The following is a 23432-nucleotide window of genomic DNA, read 5'->3' on the forward strand; positions in this document are numbered from 1 at the left end:
AGCCAAATTTAGATAGTCATCCCAGGTGGAATAAACTAGTTTATTCCATTAAAAACCATTTAAACTAAGAAAAATAAGAACAATCAGTAAATGAAAACAGGAAGATTATAAAAGCAACACAGTATACTAACGCACAATAACAAGCTAAAATTATTGGGAGCAAGCTAAAATAATTCAATTGATATGTTAAAGAGCAGAGGAAAGGATTTTGCCTGATCTTACAAAGTCATGAGATTAAGACAGATATACCCTTCAAAGAGAGAACGCTGCATAAGCAGGGCATCACAGCTGAAAAGGCCCCAACCATGGTTATAACCTGTCTAAACTCAGAAAGTTTATCCTGAAAAGATCCCCTTATAATCTGCTAGACCCAGCTAGGTCAATATCCACTATTTATATGTTACATGCTACAAAAAACAGAAGTCTTGATGTTACTGATGGCATACGCCTAGCATGCCCACAATCAAAGTTCACATATTGAGACTGATCCACCCAAAACAGATGAAAGCAGAACAGCATCCAAACCAAGGTGGAAATAGGAAGTATATAAGGAAGGTGACCTTGACTGACATTGCAAGAACCTAGGCAAAAGGGGCTGAAACATTTTTAAATCCAGAGAAATGAGCTAACATTCAGAAGTGGCTTAGGGAGCTGATACTCTGATTCACTGGAGTATAAGAAGGGGAGGAAGGTACAGCACAATCAGACCTGCAAGATTCTGTTAGTATGGCCAGCCTCAATAAAGATCATTTTAGCCTCCCAATGGAGTTGATTTCCTGGTGTGATCTACCTAGTGGGGCTGACAGTAGATACCAATTTATCCTCAAAGCGTTTTCTACCATCTGCATACAAATTGTCTCCCTACTCAGTTGAACATACAAGTAAAGGAGGATTCAGTTCAAAAAATCATTAAACCCTGGCATCTCAGCAAACTCTATAGTCATTAAAGAGAAAGAAAGATTTTTTGAAAACTGACAAGCCTCTTAACCTCAGCTCAATGAAATGCACTCTTCATAACAACTTGCTTATATAATTTAATATAACATAATGTGAATAATTCATTAAAATTCTCATTGTCTCAGAAATTTAGTAAAATGACAGCATATAAAATTTAGGAACAAATAGGATTATGAACTTTTAAGGGACAGAAATTCAGCACAGAAGGGAAGAGACCGTTTTATATGGTATATAAATTGCATTCAGATTATCTATATGTGTTTACTAGAGTATATACACTGTGAAAGTGTGCATGTGTGTGTGAGAATGTGATTTACCAAGAGTATGAAAGAGAGCGAAGACCAAAAGTTACAGGTCGGTAGGCAGATACTTGCCTTTTTTTTCCTTTTAAAGTTAGGTAAATTAATTTAAATGTAAACAAATTAATTGTACGGTATTATATAACGTTCCTTTTAAAGTTAGGAAAATTAATTTAAATGTAAACAAATTAATTGTATGGTATTATATGAAGTTATAAATCATGGAATAGTCTATGATTGATGAATATTCAAGGAAAAATATTTCCTTTTTTTTCTTTTCTTTTTGCTCTTGATTTTAGAATGCCGAAGAAAGACTCATATTTGTAATGATGCACGGTAGCTACCCCTTTTTCATAATGTTAAGGCCTGTGTGTTCATATAACAAGAACACATTCAACAGAAGAACTCTTAACTCTTTGCTCTTTAGTGTAGTCCTAGGCCAAAACACAAACTAAAATATAATTGATATAAAACACAGATTAATAGAGAAAATAACCATAATAAAATAATCAGTATTCATATGCTTAAAAAAAACCCTTATCTCAAGATTCACATGACTAATTCAGAGAGTCTCCAACTTTACTGCGCTACATTTGAATAAATGAGGACTTTGATTTCCTGGTGAGGACAGTCCACTGAGAAAAAGTATGCCTTTCCATAGAACAAATAAGGAATGGTGTTTATCCAGGTCAGAGGCAGGTAGTCTACAGCCTCAAAGCCTTTTTTTCCCCAGATCCTACAGCTACTTCTGCCAAAGGTGCACAAAATGGGTGACATACTTTTTGGCTATTTTGAGAGGAGAAATATCAAAATCAATGGTGAAATCCCTAAAATAGGCTTAATACAGTTTTAAAAACAACCCCCAAACTCCCCGGATAACCCTGGTTACTATCTGGACTTCTTTGACAACGCCTGCCCCCGGACACCCCAAGAACCCCCACCCAAATAATAGGCTCAGCCAAGGCAGGGAGAGATTGGCAATTTTATAAAAGAAACACCAAGCTAGATCAGCTCGAGGGTCACTCTGTCCCAGTAATCCATTCCCACTTTGGCCAATCAGATGCATGTCAGAAGCTTATGGCAACAGGCACTGGGAGGTTTACTGACTCTCATAAGTGAGGTAATATATAGTTATCATGAGTGGTAGCAATAGTTAACTTTCAGCTAATTTTAAACCCAAAGGAACAGAAACGGGCAGGCATTATTTCAAATATTGATTTTCTTGTGTTATTTTCCCTGGGTACATTGGTCCATTTGAGGAGGCTAAATGCAAGCATAATAATTTCTATCTGTTATGTATAGTTAACCTGGATTATTTCCTATTGATCTGTGGGATTTTAATGTCAGATTTTACCTGCATGCATGGAAAAAATTAGGGGCATTCTTTGGTGGGGGTCAAAAGCTAACTCCCCCCCAAACCCCTGACCCCCAATCATTCCAGTCTGGCTCAGCCCTGTCACATTAATTATTTAGTTTAAAACAAAAAAGAATCACATAGGTTCAAGCATCCTGCACAAGATAAAGCCTCATTTTCTCATGGGCATAAATGCGTTTAAGAGAAAAGCTTTGAAAATTATCAGTTATATTGCATAGGCGAAACATAACACATACCTTAACATCCCGGTGTGCAATATTGATTGAATGTAAATACTGGATGGCTTCTCCAATACTTTTCATTATTTCAGAAGCCTCTGAAGAAGATGAGAGAGAAAGACCATTTTTCTCAGTAGCTAAACAGGCAAAAACCACCACATCTCAATTAAAGAGCACAAGGACATTGCATTGCTTTATTAGGTTAAGATTCAGAGCATAATTAAACGTAACATGGCCACAACTTGCAAACTGTATGTTTATGTTACAGTTCTCTCTTCCCTTCTGTCCTAATGTTATAAAACATTTCCTAACAAATAGTTCACATCGTAGGCCAGGATAGACAGAGGAATGTTCCTAACAATTTCAAATTTAAGGGAATGGTTTAGAGGATCTGAAATAAACTACAGATTTACCCAAAATACCATCTCACGGCTTACCTCTTCAATTCTATTTTAGGATACCAACCATGACATTCAGGTTGGAAAACTACCATATGTTCAACACTTGTTCCAGAATCACAATGATTTAATTTTTTAAAACCTTGTCTTGAGATTGTTAAGTCAAAATATCTCACATCCCAAACATGAAGATGTTAACGGCAGGGGCGCAACTAGGGGGGGACAAGCAGGGCATGTGCCCTGGGCACTGCACTGGGGGGCACCAAAATGAGTGCTGGAGGTGCCAAAATGGGCACAGAATCCATGTTTGCCCCAGGTGACACAGACCCTAGTTGCGGACCTGGTTAAGGGAGACTCTGATGGACATTACTGGGGCAATGGGGCAGTAGAACAAAATTTCTCATAGCCAGCTTTTCAAATGATATGCTACTTGTGGGAGTTGTGGAAACTATAATCCAGAACATCTGGATAGTGCTAGTTTAGGGAAGGGTCCTTAAGTAGTTCAAAGGACAAGCCCATTTCTGATTTTACCAGCAGAAGCCACCAGTCACTGACAATTGTTTTTCCTTCTACCTGCTGTGGCAGCAGGGGCACAGATTTCCTTGGAGGCCAATGGATACACTTTTCTTCCTTGATAATCTGTCATAATGTTGTCCTGGAGGAGTGTTCCTCAACCTCACCCCTTTTAAGATTGTGGGATATGACATCCACTCATCTTAAAGTTGCTGAGGTTGAGAAACACTGTTGTATGGTTTTTCTGAAGCAGAGAGGGGAATAATGGCTGACCATCAGTCAGGACCTTAATCTATGGGTGGAGTTAGCAAGCAGTTTTCAAGAAGAATTCTACAACAATGAGTGCAGCCACAGGTGGTGGCCAGTTGTTGCCACCATGAAATATAAGTAAGCATCCTTTCAAGAAATCTTGTTCACTTTTTAAAAAGTCACTGACATTGCTATCTGTAAATAGGAGGGCACATTCAAGACTAATGAAGGAGTTAGGTTAATACAGTTTTGTGAAGAAAGTTCTTTATTCATTGCCAACACCAGCTTAACCAACAGAATTGCAAACTTTACTTCGGGCATCATCAGAAAGACTATATCAAATACATTACATAACAGGAAATCTAGATACAGATTATGGAAAAGACTATGAATTACTGACATGGGTTAATTACTGATGTGGGTAGGTGTCCCAGCAAGATGTGACCTAGAGAACAAACAGATGAACATTAAGGTAAGAAGCAGGTACCTAACTAATACAAAAGAATAGCTGAGGAAATATGAGAATAGATAAGAGATTCAGTACTATAAAAAAAAAAAAACTGAAAAATATAAGTTTTCAAAGAGAAAATTATCCAAGTGGCTTTTAGAGCAAGGAATCAAGACAGAATATTAAAGTCTGAAGCCACAGGAATGCACAACAGCTGAAAGCAGACCTTTAACACCAAGCAAGAAAAGGCAAGCAAAAAACCCCACTCAAGAATGTAAAAAAGATATTTCTTCACAGGAAAATTATCTATCTATCTATCTATCTATCTATCTATCTATCTATCTATCTATCTATCAGGACCTTTCAAGAGTGATGATAGATGAGAAGTCATAGAGAAAAAGACTATAATGAAATGCTTTACAAATGGGATCATAGGATGATAAAAACATTTGTAAAGAGAGAAGATATTCAGGTACAGTCTCCACTATAAAGTAATAGGCAACAGACTGTCAAATAGGAAAACACCAGATGCAGATGAAACGGACAGGAAAAATGAGAGTTAAAGTGCTGGTAACTCTGTGTTAACAAATATGGAACAAAACTGTGTAAGCTAGAGATTGGAAAAAATCAATGCAGATATATTTATACTAGAGAAAGCAGAAGCAAGAAAATGTGCAATTACTGAACTGTTGCACTAATTCCTCATGCAAGAAAAGCTTTCCTTAAGAAATTACGAAGAGTAGAAGTATGCAAGAGAGACAAATGTCAAATGAAGAGAAGTTTCACACAAGGCAGGGGGAAAGATAGTTAAAATAAAATTGGTAACAAACAAATGGAGATTTCCCTTTTCTTTAATGACACAGCAATACCTCTGATTGTGTTTATCAAGCCAGAATGTGGAATATATTAGAACTACTGGGTGTGTCCAAACACCTGATTATTACAATGAATGGAAAGTTGGTGCAGGAACTGAATCTGGAGAAACAGAGTAATTCAGAATAAAAAGGATATGAGATGAAGATGTATATTGTCACCATATATTTTTAACTTCTACAGTGAATTTGTTATAGGAATAGCAGAATTGGAAAGAGTAACTGCTGGAATCAAAACTGGAGGCTGAAACACTAGCAATCTGAGGTGTGCAGACAATATTAATTTGTTAGCAGAAAGTAAAGAAGACTCAGAAGACCTCATTATGAAATTAAAAATGTAAACAAAAATATATTAATGTTAAATATTAAAAAGACAACGATGTTGTCAACAGGCATGCTCAATGAACTTACAGCTGATGGTCAAGAAGTAAAGTAGATAGTTTTGTTTTCTTGGGCTTAGTTAAAGATGGGCAGTGTGCTGGAGAAGTAGAGAGGAGATTAGTCCTATGGAGGGGGGACACGATAAACAGACAAAAACATGAAGGATTAGGATATGTCCCTGATAATAAAGATCAGAGTAGTTAAAGTAATGGTAATGGAAAGTTGGGACACTGAGCAAGAGAAAGAAGATAGACAAATTGTGGAATTAGGAAAGTCACTAAAGACTGCCATGAACAGCAAGAAGAATCTATCCATCCACCTAGAACAGTTATAGATCTCTTTGAAAAGATGATCAGCAAGCAAAAACTCAAATATTTTTGGCAAGTTAGACTGGAAAAAGCAACTAGGTTGGCAAGGTTTAGGGAACCAGAAGAAAGGGAAGACTATGGATAAGGTGGATAGACAGGATCAAAGAGATTGCTGGAAAGTCACTGGAAAAGTTATGTGTTAACTCCAGAAACAAATGAAATACTGGACACTCATCCATCCAATCACCAGGGACTGGGTCTGATTCAGTGGCACTTGACAGTGGCACTTGACAGTGGCACTAGTTAACCATTGATGCATTTCAGAGATAGAGAATAATAAAGAACACAGTAAATTCAGTGACCCTGAAGTTTGTCCATGACAGTTCTAAGTAATTGTTTGAAACCCCCTTGGATGAATTAGGTAAGCTACGTTTTGCAGGAAGTCTTAAGACTTTTTCAACAGTACCCTATGCTAAAAGGTAGCTCAATTTGAACATCTGTATTAAGCTTGAAGAAATCTACCATATCTCCTCATACCTCTTTCTGTGAAAGCTTGATCTCCTCTATCTTGAATTCGACTGAAGAGTTCCCCACCATCCAAGCTGAAATTCATAAACAAATTTGGTTACAATAACAACTGTTGTCTCAACCCAAAAGTATGAACACATTTCCATCACCTCTAGGCCTCAAGTACTTGGGTCTTCAGAATATTGTCTCTTCTAAGTAAATTGGGGGTTAGATTGCTGAATTCCCGATATGCACTAAACTACGGTCTGGTTTAACCATACTTTATTAGACAAGCCATGCTGACCTGCTCACATACAATATGAACCATAAAATTTACTTTACAAACTACAATGACTAGAATCAGGCATTCCTGCTAAGCAAAATTAAATGAAAAATCTGGTGGCTTAGTACATAAATATGTGAACTCTGCCACTGTCTCAATATTCAGATAACTGTGTTCATCAGTCAAAGCCAGTTTGGTCTAGTGGTTAAGGTGCTGGGCTAGAAACCAGAAGACTGTGAGTTCTAGTCCCGCCTTAGGCATGAAAGCCAGCCGGGTGACCTTGGGCCAGTCACTCTCTCTCAGCCCAACTCACCTCACAGGGTTGTTGTTGTGGGGAAAAGAGGAGGAGAAAGGAGTATTCGGTATGTTCACCACCTTGAGTTATTTATAAAAATAAAAAAGGCAGGATAGAAAATAAATAAATAAGAAACAATAGAGTTGTATATCAAGTTAAAGACTAATGCATCATGCAGCAGGTGTTTTAACAGCTGATGTGGTCCACACACAAAAAAATCACTATAATAAATATGGGAGTGTGAGAAGTGCCACAAGACTATTATTGTCTCAACAGTAAAACTGTCAATGAAATATGTACTGATCACAGTTTATTTTAAATAAACAAACTGTAGTTTTGTGATTGCCTCTGTTGTTAGGATATTCAAACTTCAGAATAAGCTTCATCAAGGCATGAAAGTATATTCAGTAACTTTCCCAATTAAAGGATGTATAAATGCCAGTGTTTAAGGAAGAGATCAGTAATGCATCAACTACAGGAACCAAGTCATCCTCTACTTCCCCAGATACCACCCACAGAATCCATCATTCATCTCTCTCTCTATATATATAAAGCATTTAATTGAAAATATCTGAAGGAAATTTGGTATCTGCATCAAACTGCCCAAAAAGATAAACAATGATAAACAAATTCCTAGCTTTATTGTTTAAATCCCTGGGTGAAAAAAATTAAAGAAGATAAAGAAAACAATGTATAATTCTGTTGCAAACAACAAGCTTATATTAATCAAGCATTTAATTAGCTTTTTGTATAGATTCAACCTTTTGTCATAAGTTTTCCTTCACTCAGATGTTCTGACATCTAGAATTCTAGGAAGCTTATGTATGACTTATCTCATGAACTTGCTTCCCATGAGAACCCACTAACAATATGTGAGGTCCATGCATGCATTCATTCATTCAATTTGTATGACTACCCATCTCAACAAGTGACTGGGTGGGAAACAAAATTAAAGATAAAGTGAAAACAATTATAATAATACAAAAATTAAAATACATAGCAGCCAAGAATATATCATACAACATAACTAATATAACCAAGAGATGGGTTCCTGCCCACACTCAGGGCCCCACAACCAGGCATAGAGCCAGGTCTTTAAGGACTTACTTCCTCAATAAACCTGTCAAGAAAATTGCTTACAGCAGTAAGACCCACCCTGGGATGTAAATTTGGTGCTTTTCTCTTCAGACACCTAGGATTTAAAACCTCCAAATGAAAGAGTGAAAAAGTTGCTTGTTTTAAGCAGTTTTCTCTTAAATGCTGCAGCTACTGGGAGGTCCTTCAGCAAAGGATCGTTACCTTGTCCTGGTGCTGTAGCTTGAGCACCTCAATGATGCCATGAGCTAAACTGTGAAGGGACACCCAAGACGGGAAGGTCATGACAGAGAGGTCAGACTAAATGCGATCCCTGGGGAAGGTAATGGCAACCCACCCCAGTATTCTGCCATGAAAACTAAATGGATCAGTACAACCAGAGATATGTCGGTATACCATCGGAAGATGAGACCCCCAGGTCGGAAGATGGTCAAAATGCTACTGGGGAGGAACAGAGGATGAGTTCAACTAGCCCCAGACATGATGACGCAGCTAGCTCAAAGCCGAAAGGACGGCTAGCGGCCGACGGTGCTGGTGGTGAACGGCGAATCCGATGTTCTAAGGATCAACACACCATTGGAACCTGGAATGTAAGATCTATGAGCCAGGGCAAATTGGATGTGGTTATTGGTGAGATGTCAAGATTAAAGATTGACATTTTGGGCGTCAGTGAACTGAAATGGACTGGAATGGGACACTTCACATCAAATGACCACCAGATCTACTACTGTGGACAAGAGGACCACAGAAGAAATGGAGTAGCCTTCATAATTAATAGTAAAGTGGCTAAAGCAGTGCTTGGATACAATCCAAAAAACGATAGAATGATCTCAATTCGAATTCAGGGCAAGCCATCTAACATCACAGTGATCCAAATATATGCCCCAACCACAGATGCTGAAGAAGCTGAAGTAGAGCAGTTCTATGAGGATCTGCAGCACCTACTGGACAACACGCCTAAAAGAGATGTTATTTTCATCACGGGAGACTGGAATGCTAAGGTGGGCAGTCAAATGACACCTGGAATTACAGGTAAGCATGGCCTGGGAAAACAAAACAAAGCAGGACACAGGCTGATAGAATTTTGCCAAGACAACTCAATGTGCATAACAAACACCCTCTTCCAGCAACCTAAGAGACAGCTTTATACATGGACTTCACCAGATGGACAACACTAAAATCAGATTGACTACATCCTTTGCAGCCAAAGGTGGTGGACATCTATACAGTCGGTAAAAACAAGACCTGGAGCTGACTGTAGTTCCGATCACGAACTTCTTATTGCACAATTTAGGATCAGACTAAAGAGATTAGGGAAGACCCACAGATCAGCTAGATATGAGCTCACTAATATTCCTAAGGAATATGCAGTGGAGGTGAAGAATAGGTTTAAGGGATTGGACTTAGTAGATAGGGTCCCGGAAGAACTATGGACAGAAGTCCGCAACATTGTTCAGGAGGCGGCAACAAAATACATCCCAAAGAAAGAGAAAACCAAGAAGGCAAAATGGCTGTCTGCTGAGACACTAGAAGTAGCCCAAGAAAGAAGGAAAGCAAAAGGCAACAGTGATAGGGGGAGATATGCCCAATTAAATGCAAAATTCCAGAGGTTAGCCAGAAGAGATAAGGAATTATTTTTAAACAAGCAATGCACGGAAGTGGAAGAAGACAATAGAATAGGAAGGACAAGAGACCTCTTCCAGAAAATTAGAAACATCGGAGGTAAATTCCAGGCCAAAATGGGTATGATCAAAAACAAAGATGGCAAGGACCAGAAGAACCTGTATAGGAAGGATAACAACAGAAGAAGAAGAGATCAAGAAAAGTTGGCAAGAATATACAGAAGACCTGTATAGGAAGGATAACAATATCGGGGATAGCTTTGATGGTGTGGTCAGTGAGCTATATGCATGCTATATGCCAGCAAATTTGGAAAACACAAGAATGGCCATCAGACTGGAAAAAATCAACTTATATCCCCATACCAAAAAAGGGAAACACTAAAGAATGTTCAAACTATCGAACAGTGGCACTCATTTCACATGCCAGTAAGGTAATGCTCAAGATCCTGCAAGGTAGACTTCAGCAATTCATGGAGCGAGAATTGCCAGATGTACAAGCTGGGTTTAGAAAAGGCAGGGGAACTAGGGACCAAATTGCCAATATCCGCTGGATAATGGAAAAAGCCAGGGAGTTTCAGAAAAACATCTATTTCTGTTTTATTGACTATTCTAAAGCCTTTGACTGTGTGGACCATAACAAATTGTGGCAAGTTCTTAGTGGTATGGGGATACCAAGTCATCTTGTATGCCTCCTGAAGAATCTGTATAACGACCAAGTAGCAACAGTAAGAACAGACCACGGAACAACGGACTGGTTTCAGATTGGGAAAGGAGTATGGCAGGGCTGTATACTCTCACCCTACCTATTCAACTTGTATGCAGAACACATCATGCAACATGCTGGGCTTGAGGAATCTAAGGCTGGAGTTAAAATCGCTGGAAGAAACATTAACAATCTCAGATATGCAGATGATACCACTTTGATGGCTGAAGGTGAAGAGCAACTGAGGAGCCTTATGATGAAGGTGAAAGAAGAAAGTGCAAAAGCTGGTTTGCAGCTAAACCTCAAAAAAACCAAGATTAGGGCAACCAGCTTGATTGATAACTGGCAAATAGAGGGAGAAAATGTAGAAGCAGTGAAAGACTTTGTATTTCTAGGTGCGAAGATTACTGCAGATGCTGACTGCAGTCAGGAAATCAGAAGACGCGTAATCCTTGGGAGAAGAGCAATGACAAATCTCGATAAAATACTTAAGAGCAGAGACATCACACTGACAACAAAGGTCCGCATAGTTAAAGCAATGGTGTTCCCCGTAGTAACATATGGCTGCGAGAGCTGGACCATAAGGAAGGCTGAGAGAAGGAAGATCGATGCTTTTAAACTGTGGTGTTGGAGGAAAATTCTGAGAGTGCCTTGGACTGCAAGAAGATCAAACCAGTCCATCCTCCAGGAAATTAAGCCAGACTGCTCACTTGAGGGAATGATATTAAAGGCAAAACTGAAATACTTTGGCCACATAATGAGAAGACAGGACACCCTGGAGAAGATGCTGATGCTAGGGAGAGTGAAGGGCAAAAGGAAGAGGGGCCGACCAAGGGCAAGGTGGATGGATGATATTCTAGAGGTGACGGACTCGTCCCTGGGGGAGCTGGGGGTGTTGACGACCGACAGGAAGCTCTGGCGTGGGCTGGTCCATGAAGTCACAAAGAGTCGGAAGCAACTGAACGAATAAACAACAACATTGGGAGGTCAGATGATCCAGTTACAAAAATAGATAGTGGCCAACAGCATCCAAACTTGCCATAGGACCCTTGGCAGTAGAAATACTTTTAAAAGGCCAGCAGCAGGGTAGAATTCAGTATACAAGGTTGCTAAGCTGGAGTAGAAACCTACACAGGTTAAATACTCTGACAGTGACTCTGCATTCACAAAATAGCTAGCATAAGCAAATTATAGACAGAACTTCTATTGTCTCAAACAATACTTTTCAATCCAGACAGCTATTTTTGACACAATTCATTTAATCAATAATAATGATTTACTCAATAATAATGATTTACTCAATAATGTACTTGGAAGTATGACACTGCATTCAGGACACCCATTTGCATGCCGAGAATTCCCTAAAAATCTCTCACGCCCATGCACAGAAATTAAGCTTTTAAAAAAATCTTTCACTGAAATGGATGGATGCTTAAACAACTAACTGTCCTTCAAGAGAGATACCTGGGAAATTATAGTGCTTGAAAAAATGGAAAGTAAATGTCTACTTCCCCAACTGTGATTTCCAACAAATGTTCTGCTCAGCTGTGATTACTAGACTTTTTTAAAAAGCCTACACTGGAGCCATATTTTGTTGGTTTGATTTTTAAAGTCTAACTGGTGCAGAGAGGGTAAGAAAAGTGGTGATGAGGGTCACAACTGCCCCCGGACCAAATGTTCCCCATTTTTCTTTTAGAACAGAGATGGATATAGTTCCTAGCCCCATCTACAAAGTTCCTATATTTCAGTGATGTGCTGATGTGAACCGTTCCCTTTTGGGCAGAGGGGTCTAGAGTTCTCTTCCTCTGCTGAAAAACTGGGCAGAAGCATTTCTCACGAACAAATCAAAACGCTCTCTTCTGCCCACACTTGCTCTCACACTCTCTTGCCCACAATTGTGTGCCTCACCCTGCTTTGCCCAGTGACCAGCATGATGTTAGGCAGAGAGGAAAAGGCACAGTCAAGACCCACAATCTGTGTAGATCTATGTATGATGGGATTAGCACTTTGCTGCAGCCAGCGTGGGGAAGCAGAAATAGAAAGAAGAAAAACCTGCTGGACCATTCCACATCTTCTTTACCACTGTCCTCCTCTTCCAGGGCTTACTATACCACCCATTCCCTCTTCCTCTTCCAGGTAGAGGCTGCTTATATTGCTTAAACTTTGATGTACTCAGTTTAAAATGTACTAAACATGTCCTATTTCCAAAAAGAATAATTCTTACTACTATTAGATTTAAATTGTGACTTAAATTGATTGGACAGTTTAGTTACATCTGAGTTTGAGAGGGGACTACCTTTAAAAATTGCCCAGAAAATTCAGCTGATCCAAAATATTGCAAAAGTGCTAACTTGACCATTTTGTAATGCATATATTACAACCTTGAAAGATGGAATTTGACTTCTGGTATCTTTGTGAGCCTGATTCAACAAGTTGACTTTGGCTATATAGCCCTGAGTGGCCAGGGCTAAAGAAAAACCATATTCTTCCTATTGAGCTATACAGTTCACAAAACCCTTATCTGAGATGCCCAGTGTTCTGGCATAAGGCAAATGGAATTAAAGATAAGAACATTTCCGGGGGAGGGGGGCATGCCTCCAGATTTCTATCACCAAAGCAATCCACTGCTTGTATTTCAATAGTATTAAAGGAAACTGTTTCATTTTTACAGACTGCTAATTCTCAGTGTTCTGTTCTAGTTTCTCTCTGATTAGAGATTTTCCCATCTTCCATTGCCTTTTTTTTGTATGTTACAATCCACGAGTTTTACTGATTAAAAGTGATTTTGTGGGGTTATTTTTATAAACTAACAGTTATATATAAGCTTATATTTTTACAAGCTAACAGCTCTTTAAAAATGCAATGGTTAAAGAAAAGTAACTAATATATAAATAATTGCACTCTTCCTAATCTCTTGAGTGTTGCATTGAATAGCTTTCTAAATTGCTAAGTAGTAACAGTTTAAAATAATGTTTAGAAGTATGGAAAGCCGTTCTCTCTCTAGTGTCACTCCTTACCCATACCTTTACCAATTGCAGCATCAACTTAGCTATCTTGAAGCTCTTAAAATTTAAAACAGATTATGCAAACAAGAAATACTAAGACTAATATTCTTATGTTTGATGAATTAGCAACTCATAACAGTTGTATGTGCTAATAGACCCAACTGGATCTAAATCAGAGTCCGATAATGCAGGAGAGAAGAGTCTGCAGTGACATCAGCATGTGGGTAGGACCAAAAAAATTCAGCTTGTTTTTAATTATTTTTCATGAGAGGAGGGGGCATTCTAAGATTGAAAATGGGTATAGTAATGCAGTGTAATATAATAATTCAGTATAAATAAGGTATATGTTATTACGGCTACATGTAGGTTTATAGCACTGAAGATTTTTGCCCTATAGAAACATTGGGGGTGGGGTGGGGGTTGGGTGCATTTTAAAAAAAATTCCTGCATCAAATGGGGCAGGACTACATGGCCAATATGGCCTCTACCTGGGCAAAGGAAGATAAATTTCATGGCTCCCCATCCCACCCCCCTCCCCCACCAATGACACTCACCATTCCATAACTATCAGGAGACATTTTCGACCCTGATAAAGATTTTCATAGACATCCATGATCTTCACAATATGGGAGCACTGAGATGCTCTCCAGTGGAGTTCAACTTCCCTCCGAGCTTTTGGACAGTCTTGCAGCATCTAGGAAGGACAAAAAAAAAAAACAGAGGGTTTTCTCCCTTGGATTTGGGAAGCATACTTGAGAGCATCTTTGGTCAACGTTAATCACTAACCATGGGACACTGCAGGTTAGAATCTCAATTCCTTTAGCATTTAATAATGCATTCTTTAAAAAATGAATGGTTTACTACTTTACATGTCTGCCACTTCCAAGCATTTCCTTTGCACTCCTGGAATAGATAGGGCCAATTTTTTTCAGCTCGCTGTTTGGTTTGGGGGTATTAAAGATTTTAAGGCCCTTCCCTAAATCCCCATACTGGGTAGATATTTCTCATTTTGTGGCAAGTTAAATGGCACAATCAAAACCTCCAAAATCAAAATGGCACAATCAAAACCTCCAAGGGCTTCACAGGAAAACTAAACTATGAAGCATCCTGAGCCCTTTAAAAAGGTCTCAGTACATCAAGCAAAAAAACAAAACAAAAGAATCGCATGTGCCCTCTAGTGGTGGACAAGTATAACCTATAGATTCTGAGTATGTTGTATTAGTGATGAACTGGTTGCATTAGACCTCCCAGTTGGCAGCAAAGAGTCAGAGTTTTCTGAATCTCTTTGCTGCCCTCTAGTGTTGTCCAGATTTCTGCTGTTCAGCTCTGGTAACCATACCATTTGCATAATTAAAACAACAGAACAAAAAATTCAGCTCAACTGGAATAAGCTGGGTCAGATACTCCTCCAGCTTTGTCATACAAATTAATCCTGCTGAAATTCCCTCTTCTAGAACACTATTAATACTCTCTTTTGCCATCCTAATCCTTTGTGATTAGCTTAATTTGTGCTAAGCACAGAGCAATCATAGCAACGTAAGACTCTCTGCTTCATCCTCAATGACCAGAAGCTGCATGTTTTACACAGGGAGTTTTTGGAGCTCTCTGCATGAGATCCTCTAAGAAGAAAAGGAGGAGGTGGCCAGAGTGTGAGGGGCCACTTTCTCTATAGCTTGATACTAGATCATCACCAGTAGCTGAATATTGGATTCCATTCCTCAGATTCCATTCCTCAGATTTCACTTGTTATGCCATCACTAAGTGCTGCTTTCAGAATTTTAAAATAAACGCCTTCTGCTCTACAGATAAATGGAGAACCGTGCAACTTCAAAAGCTACACATGTAAACGAAGGGAAGCTGTATTTATTTTAATCGTATGTGCAGAAACCTCTTTTAACTGGCCCAATTGTTTGCATGCAGTGTTAATATTACACATGGACTACTTCTTTAAAATTAGCCTTCAATATTTAAGGCAAAGCAGTAGATAGTTCCAACTCTCTACATGCTGTTTTTAAAAGTTATCAAATGCATATCACAAGAGTAGGCTTAAAGCTCTCTTAAAGCGGAGGAAGTAAAAGTTGGATGTTCCGGCTCCACAACTTTAAACACTGTTTCACTGCTTGTGGCTGGCAATGCAACCTGTATAATTCTCTCTGTCCGTTTGCTCAGAAATCCAGCAGGTATACAAAACATGAGAAGCATAATGCTGACTGAGCCAATAGATAATTCAATTCCTGGACATTTATAATCAGTCCCTTACAAAGCTCTCTAATAAGCCTGTGCATGCTTCAGAAATGATTTGGAAGACCTGCTTTGGACCTTTTCCATGTATTTTTAAATGATTGTATTCCTTGAAGCACCAGCATTTTCTTTCAGGCTTGTGAGCAAGACTGAAAAATGGTGTGGATGCTTTACTGAACAGTAGAGAGGTGTTGTGCTCATAGTGATGTAAGGTCCACAGCACTTCTGGGACTTTCTGAAGCATGCACAGCCACACATGTACAAACCCCTACTTACATATGACACAGAGACAGAACAAATTAAAAAATGCATGATAAAAGAAGCAGTCACAACACAACAATGGGAAGAATTATGGACCAAATCAATAAAATTCACTCCAAGCTAAAGGAAAATTGGTACAAAATGTTTTACACATGGTATACAACTCCATCAATAATCTCCAAGATAGATAAATCATACAGTATAAATGTTGGAAATGTCATGAAACAGAAGGAACATTTTATTACATGTGGCAGACATGTAAAAAACCTCAAAAGTATTAGAAAGATATACATAGTATTATTCAGAACATTTTGGAAATTAAATTTGAAATGAAATCACCATTTTAATAGGTATTGTTTCAGAAGACATTAACAAGAAATATTATAATTTACTGAGTTACATGCTCATGGCAGCAAGAATAAATTTTGGACACAATGACATCTGACAGGGAACTTAAATTTGGAGAATATGCAGCAATGGCAAAGTAAACAGCATATATTCATAACAGAAGTTTAACCAAATTCAAGCAAGAATGGTTCCCATATATACAATATATTATACAGCAAAGCAACTACAAACACAATTTGGTTTCTAAGGGGGCCTAAATGTTTATAAATACCACAAATTAGTCAAGATATAAAAAAGGGGGAGTTTAGAACCAAACACATTTTTTCGAGTTTTTTATTTTTTCTATTTCTTTTCTATTTCTTTCTTTTTTCTTTTCTAATCATCATAGTTAATACTGATACAAACTTTTTTCCTTATCTTTAAAGGTTTAAGTTACCTAAATCATTATAGTGCTAATAATCTCTAGTTAATATTGTACATATTCCACTGTACCCAAGTAATATGTGTTGCTTGCTTTTCATAATAATACAATAATAATTTAAAAAAAAACATGCACAGCCTTAGATTGTAACGAATATAATCAACAGACAGGAAATCACCACAATGCAAGGCCAATTGTGCCACCTGGTGGCAGGGATTCATCCACATGTTAACTATCCCAAATTATAATATAACTAGCATTCTCCTCTTGAAAATGGTATGACTGAGGGGGTCCAGACTAAATCCCTTCTCTAAGGTTCATTCCGTAATCCTGAGCCTTCACCACTTCTTAGTCTGAGTGATCATTAATTTTAAAAAAGTGATTAAATGTGAAAACTTCCATGAATCACTTAGGGGGAAAAAGGAGTAAGATATTTATTTTAAAAATTCATTTAAAAAAAAATTAATTATATTCAAAATTAAAACTTTAGTTTACACTTTCTATGCCTATGAGAAAATGATACTGAAGAGACTTCCTGGATCAGGCAAAAATCCTACCCAGTTTGGCATCCTTTTTCCATGCTGGCTGTCTTACAGTAAGTCCAGGACAAGGACATGAGGGCAAATTCAGCCTCCTGACACTGTTCTCCAGCAAACTGCTGTTCTGACAAGTGGCTCCTGGGAGCTTTAGCTATTATGAGTTTGTGTAACCCCCTAATCCCCACATACAGGCATCCAAATCGGCATTACCATGACGTCTGGTGGGAACAAATGGTGTAATTCCAACTATGTTCTGTACAAGATATTTCTCTTGGTCCCGAATCTCCTAGCTTTCTGTAATGGTATGTGGGAATGACTTTGGGAGACAGGAAGAAGAGCCACAGACTAGACAACCATCATGTTAACAGTATCTCAGCCCACAGAAGGAAAGCTGCGTGGGAAGCATCTCAGAAGGGACCTTCCCCAGTTTTCTGGAAAGTAAAAGTAAAGGAGGGGAGAAATGCTTTCAGACTCACAAGAATCTCTTACTGTAACCTTACAATAAAGGTAGTTTTAGTACTCATGGTTTGTGCTTCTTGTCTGGACTACCTTGAAGTGGCTTCACTTCACACTTTCAGCATCTTTGACTGAAAGTTGTTGCTATCAGAGGAGAATGTTTTCTCTTTATATCTTATCTTCACAGCTAAGTCATTCTATAAAACTGTGGCATATTCCTCACTGGTGACTCAATCCCTTCCCCAGATAATAACTTTTCCTCAGAAAGGAGTTCTTCTATCCCCCTGAGATTTTTTAGCTTATTTTATTGCTGGGATTGGCAGAGGATGCTACTGCTGTTTTTTGTTTTCTTTCCCTCACTCTGAAACCTGTCTGGCTTTACACACTTTCCAAATGGGAGAAAAAAATCCATGGGAGGGCTTGTCTCTGGTGGTCTTCATCTGGGATTGAACTGAAGTATGAGAAGCCAGGAGGAGCAAAAACTACTGGAGAAATTATTGCACAATGAAAAATGACACATTCACATGGACCCTTTGTATACTTCATATGCACAGAGGCCACATTCCACCTGTGAAAATTTCACTAGCAATGTCTTTTCATTTGGAAGAAATTTTGAAAGCAAATTATTTCATCAAATTGAATTTTTTTTCCTGCCAAACACTGTAACAGAATATATCAACCTTCTCTAACTTGATATCCTCTGTCCATGCTAGGTGGGGATGATTAAGAATTATAATTCAACACAATCAGGTGGCACCAAATGAGGAAAATTAAATACATGCCTCTTTGTGACACAGACCTTTTCAAGTTGTCCACAAGAAAGAGCCCACTGTTTGATACTAGACCACTGTGCTTCTTTTTTCCTAGGAAATGTTTGTCAACCTAGCAAATCCTCCACCATTCATTTGTGTGCAGCTAACAAATGCCCCCTTTGGGAACATGAACAGAACTTGTTAATTACTGTATACTGTGCCAGCTTGTAATTACATAACATTGGGTGTCTAAATTTGAAATTTTGTTGTCTGTTTGATGGAGCCTAGATTTATTTATTATTTATTTTCTATCTCTGATAAACTCAAACCTGAAAGATTGGGAGAGTTGGCTCAACGTTACAGCAACATTTGTCACAAACCCACATGAATGGTCAAAAATTGAGCAAGAAGTCCCCCCAGTTTATGTCACAGAATACAGTGCAAATATTGACACTGCATCTCCAAAGATGGGAAGCCTCATCAACATATTACATGCAACTTCTTTCCTTGGTCAGAGACATTATCGGGGAATTTTATCTTCTCTAACACTTGGGCTTAAGTATTTTCTGTTCATGTCAAGCTTTCCTGAGCCTTAGCCAGAAAACTGTCAAGAGGTGTTACAGTGTAAAGTTCAAGATACAATAAAGGTTTCCTTCTACTAAGGCAGAAAATGTGTTTCTGGTCTGTATCATTTCAGACTACAGGCTATCAGGGCTCACAAATGTTCTTCCATATAAAAAACATTTTCCATACTGAAGAAAACTAGCATGTCAAAGAAGACAGTTCTAGCCAAACCTAATCTTCCTGAAGGGATTTTTTTTAATGTAGAAGCTTTTAATCATTTAAATTCCCTCCTACATTCTGACATATTAAACTCAAGGGAAAAAAAACCAGGATAAAACCTTCACCATCTTTGTCATCCTCCTCAGGGCATATTCCAGTTTGTTGACCTCCATCTTAAGCAATAATAACCAGATATCCAAAGTATGCAAATTACAGCTAGTGTTACCATTCATGGTTGTATTTTGGAGGTAAACCTTAGAAATACAGTATTTGTTTTTACAGCAAACTTTAATTACAGGAGGCATATGGGGAAAATAATAGGCAGAGGAAGAACTGTGGTATGCAAGATCTTCCAAACTGTGTGACAAATTTTGGGAATTCTTATCCTCGGTCAGATTCTCCAAGACTACTTTGGTGCCTCCCAACAGGGGACGTGTTATAATCCAATCCACCCTGCCAAGCTACTCTTCCCTTAATACCATCCAAAACAATCTTGAAACTCCTGTACCTGATTCATCCCTGGAAGTTTTTCCTGCCAGACAGTATAATTAAACGAAATTATATTTTGAGTATTTCTAATATTAGAAGAAAGGGACAAATAATCACAGGATTATTTTGATTTGATGTCTTCTTTGTAAACATCTGTGGAGCATAATAGAAGCATGGATTGGGTCAGCATTTCCGAACCTGATGCCCTCCATATGTATTGGATTATCCTAATGGCTTGAAATTCTGAGAGTTGTAATTTCAACCTACATTTGGAGAATCTGATGAACTTAATGGAACCTCCAAGTGAAAGCCACATCAAAGGCCTAATCACTAAATAAATTACTCCCTTCATCCTACTCATTTACTACTGCAATTTTTATTTGCAATAAATAACCCAGTCAAGCTGAGAGCAAATGATTTACCAATGATTTAATTAAACTGAGGATTAGCAAATAGTCTCAACTCCCCAAATCAACCACTACAATATTCCTTTCATCCATGGAGCTCCTCCTCCTGAATAACTTCCACTTCAAACATATGTTCCCATCTTTTTATCCCTACACCCATCCTTTTTTCTTGGATTCATCAACACTAGTTTGAAGCCTGATGCAGGATATCTCCGATCTCCAGTTCAGGGCAGAGTATAGATGCAGAAATTAAAGGGAAGTAGCAGGCTTAGGAATCAGTTATCTAACCAACAACATTCCTGAGAGCCTAGTAAGTCAGCCAGACTATCTTTTTTCACTCACCTCTTCTTTGCTGGCCCATATAGCAGCTGTCAGTACATGCACAGGTGTGCATCAAGTAAGATCCTTCAAGCTGCATAGCTCATAATGTAAGAATTGGAAGAAGGGGAGAGGAGAGAGATCCACAGATAGAATGCATGACTCTGCTGCCCTTCAGCCTTAAACCCTCAAACATTCAGTTAAAAAATCACTTGGTTGAAGGTAGATAAAAGGGCTTCCCTGGAGCCCAGGCTGCCACCAGTGATGCCAGACCCTCAAGTCAATGACAGTGTGTGGAAAGAATACAGCACAGGGTGAGTGGAGAATGTCTGTGATCAAGTCAGCTACCAGGGAGATTGGGAGAGGAAATGGAGAACTTTGGCTGAGGCAAGGCACACTCCAGAAGCTATAAAACAAAGGAGAGTAGGGGTTCTCATGCCATTGAAGTCACTCAAGTTTCAGAGTTCTTCATGGGCCAAACAGGCAGAAGTCTTGACTGCATATTAAAAAGGGGGAGAGAAAGGAAAAGGTCTTCAGAATCAAGAGTGTACTCAAACAGTCAAAGAAGGCAAGTCCAAGTGCTGCTTAATGTATTGTGCAATAGTATCACAAAGCCCTATTTAGAAATGTTAGATATTTAATGATGATACGTGCACTGCACTGTGATTAAACAACAGTATCACACAATACAAGTATTTTATAAAGAAAAGATGGAATGTGCAATATTCATGTGGCATTTTTAAAGCAAACTATTTTGATTTTACTTATCATACAGCACTGCTAAAAGCTGCACAAGTCATAACTTTTAAAAAGTCTAATTTGCACATGCCTGTAATTACTAAATTCACAGCCATTCAGATAAGGTTGGCATGGAGACTTATAAACTTCTGATGCCACCTTAAGGCATATATATTCACCCGGTAATTAATTGGCTGGAGCTGTTGTATATTTTGTCTGGGGGGTATTGTCCTATTTTTATAGTTTTGAGGAATTGTGGTTTTTAATATTTCACAGATTTCCTTAAATTATTTATATTTTAACCTAAGTGTTTAACCTTTAACCTAAGTGTTTATAATCAAGTGGGTTAACCACTTTAATTGAATTTTTATCCTAACTTTGGGATTGTTTTAAAAATCATGAACATTTCACACTATATCTTTTATAAATAGATAAATATGGTCTGAAATCTAAAACAAAAAGGAAAATTCTCAAACATGTGAATTCTACATGAATTTTCACATACAATATACCATTCCTTTTTTCAGACATCATGCATGAACTGTGTTTACTGCAAGTGACTGCATTGTGCATTGACTTGACATTCTGGAGATACTTCCCTTTGCTTTAAAACCACCCATTCTATAGAGCAACTGACACATTTAGTAGATTGCATGCAAAAAAAAAAGCTAGAATTATTGAAAGAATAACGAGCCGTTGTATAAGAAATTACTTGATGGGTTGACTTGATTTAGCCTAGTAAAAAAAGGGAAGGAACAGCAGTAATAAGAGGCCATTTTATAAATATCTGTGCTGTGTTAAGTCAAGGAATTAATTAAATAATGTATGTAAAGGACAACAATAACACAAGGGCTAGTAAAGGTAAAGGTTCCCTTTGACATTAAGTCCAGTCGTGTCCGACTCTAGGGGGCGGTGCTCATCTCCGTTTCAAAGCTGAAGAGCCGGCGTTTGTCCGTAGACACTTCCGTGGTCAGGTGGCTGGCATGACTAAATGGACGCCGTTACCTGACCGCTGAAGCAGTACCTATTAATCTACTCACATTTGCATGTTTTCGAACTGCTAGGTTGGCAGGAGCTGGGACTAGCAATGGGAGCTCACCCCGTCACATGGATTCGAACCGCCTAACAGTTATATATTTGCTGTGCTATGTGATGACACACCAAGCGTGACAGCAATTGGCTATAGGTGAGCTGATGTTAACTTCCATAATATGAACTATATTATTTGAGCCAGAAAACCAAGCCAAAGCACTATGGCAGCTTATTCAAGGTGATGGTGGTGTGTTGATGGTGTTGCTATTGTTACTGTTGTTATTAATAGCACTATGACTACTATGTTGATAGTGTTTTCTCCTATTGGAAAAACATAGCAGAAGTACAGGTGACCTCTGGGAAAAAGGACACAAATCAAAATGAGTAAATAGGCAAATAAATAAATATGGCTGTCACTGTCCTTGGAAGTTACAGACCCCCTAGTAACTGTCATGATTCCACAGTATCCATTCAGGAAGATCCTGGATGATCAGAACAGAAACAGACAAATGATTACAATCAAGTAAATATATCTATGGGGAGGCAGTAATATGTAGTGCATTGATTGGGAAACAAAACAGAAGGTTGGATTCAATTATTTTTAGCTTTCCTTTCCTCTGACATTATGATTATAGATGTCTGAATCATCCACTGTGTTTAAAACCTCTTTTAAAAATAATTAATCTCAGGCAGCCCTGTATATATGATAAACATGGTGTTCCATCAGAAAAGTTCTAAATACGATATGGAAACAGGAAACATCAACACTATAAAAAGCAAAGGACATAATAGTCAGAAGAGGCAAGAGGAAATTACTGCAAGCCTTCCCATGAACTGCCTGTGAAACTGGGAGATCCCCACGCCACCCACCCCAAAGTATGGTCTTTGAGTTTCAAGGCCATGTGATTGGAAAAAATCCACCCCTATTAATAGTAGGCATGCCTAAGCTTAGTATTTGGCCTTCCAAGCTTTTGAAAATTGGATGGGAAGGTTTCTCAAAGGAGAATTTTCTGCTGTATACAAGTTTTTTCCCTTCCAGAAATTAACAGTTCCCTTCAAATTTCAGTCTTTTAAAACTACTGAATCCCTTTTGTAATGGTATGTGGGAATGACCTTGGG

At 38.4% G+C, this 23432-nt stretch overlaps 1 protein-coding gene across 1 annotated transcript in view; it reads right to left on the reverse strand.

The window, feature by feature from the left end:
* MAPKAPK2 (MAPK activated protein kinase 2) overlaps positions 1 to 23432 on the reverse strand; it is an 84943-nt gene that overhangs the window by 8603 nt on the left and 52908 nt on the right. The window contains exons 2-4 of the mRNA XM_063297466.1: positions 14083 to 14222; positions 6556 to 6620; positions 2868 to 2947 (exon numbers count right to left, since the gene is read on the reverse strand). Of these exons, the coding sequence (XP_063153536.1) occupies positions 2868 to 2947; positions 6556 to 6620; positions 14083 to 14222 (285 nt within the window). The remainder of the gene's footprint in view (positions 1 to 2867; positions 2948 to 6555; positions 6621 to 14082; positions 14223 to 23432) is intronic.

Source organism: Candoia aspera, chromosome 3 (assembly GCF_035149785.1).
Source record: "Candoia aspera isolate rCanAsp1 chromosome 3, rCanAsp1.hap2, whole genome shotgun sequence".
Classification (NCBI taxonomy): Eukaryota; Metazoa; Chordata; class Lepidosauria; order Squamata; family Boidae; genus Candoia; species Candoia aspera.